The 235-nt window shown below is 58.3% G+C and overlaps 1 protein-coding gene across 1 annotated transcript in view; it reads left to right on the forward strand.

Annotated features, from left to right (window-relative positions):
* Positions 1 to 130: 130 nt before the first annotated feature.
* ETH_00041100 (uncharacterized protein) overlaps positions 131 to 235 on the forward strand; it is a gene marked incomplete at both ends in the record, with an annotated part of 318 nt that continues 213 nt past the window's right edge. The window contains one exon of the mRNA XM_013375414.1: positions 131 to 233. Within this exon, the coding sequence (XP_013230868.1) occupies positions 131 to 233 (103 nt within the window). The remainder of the gene's footprint in view (positions 234 to 235) is intronic.

Consider the following 235-nt stretch of genomic DNA (forward strand, 5'->3'; position numbering starts at 1 on the left):
TGCTGCTAACTAGGGCTGCCATGATATTATTGTTTTGGATAGGGTCACATCTGCTGTTGCTCTTCGTGCTGCTGCTGCCAATCGCATTGCTGCTGCTGCTGCTGCTGCTGCAGTTGCTGTTGTGTGGACAATGGAAATGGCATTGGGGGGGCGGCAGGTGCTGCCGGGCTCCCCTGGGAAGCAGCAGCAGCAGCAGCAGCAGCTGCTGCTGCAGCCAGATGCTGCAGGGGAGAAG

The sequence above is a fragment of the Eimeria tenella genome, genomic scaffold (genome assembly GCF_000499545.2).
Source record: "Eimeria tenella Houghton genomic scaffold, Eth_scaff2775, whole genome shotgun sequence".
Taxonomy (NCBI): Eukaryota; Apicomplexa; class Conoidasida; order Eucoccidiorida; family Eimeriidae; genus Eimeria; species Eimeria tenella.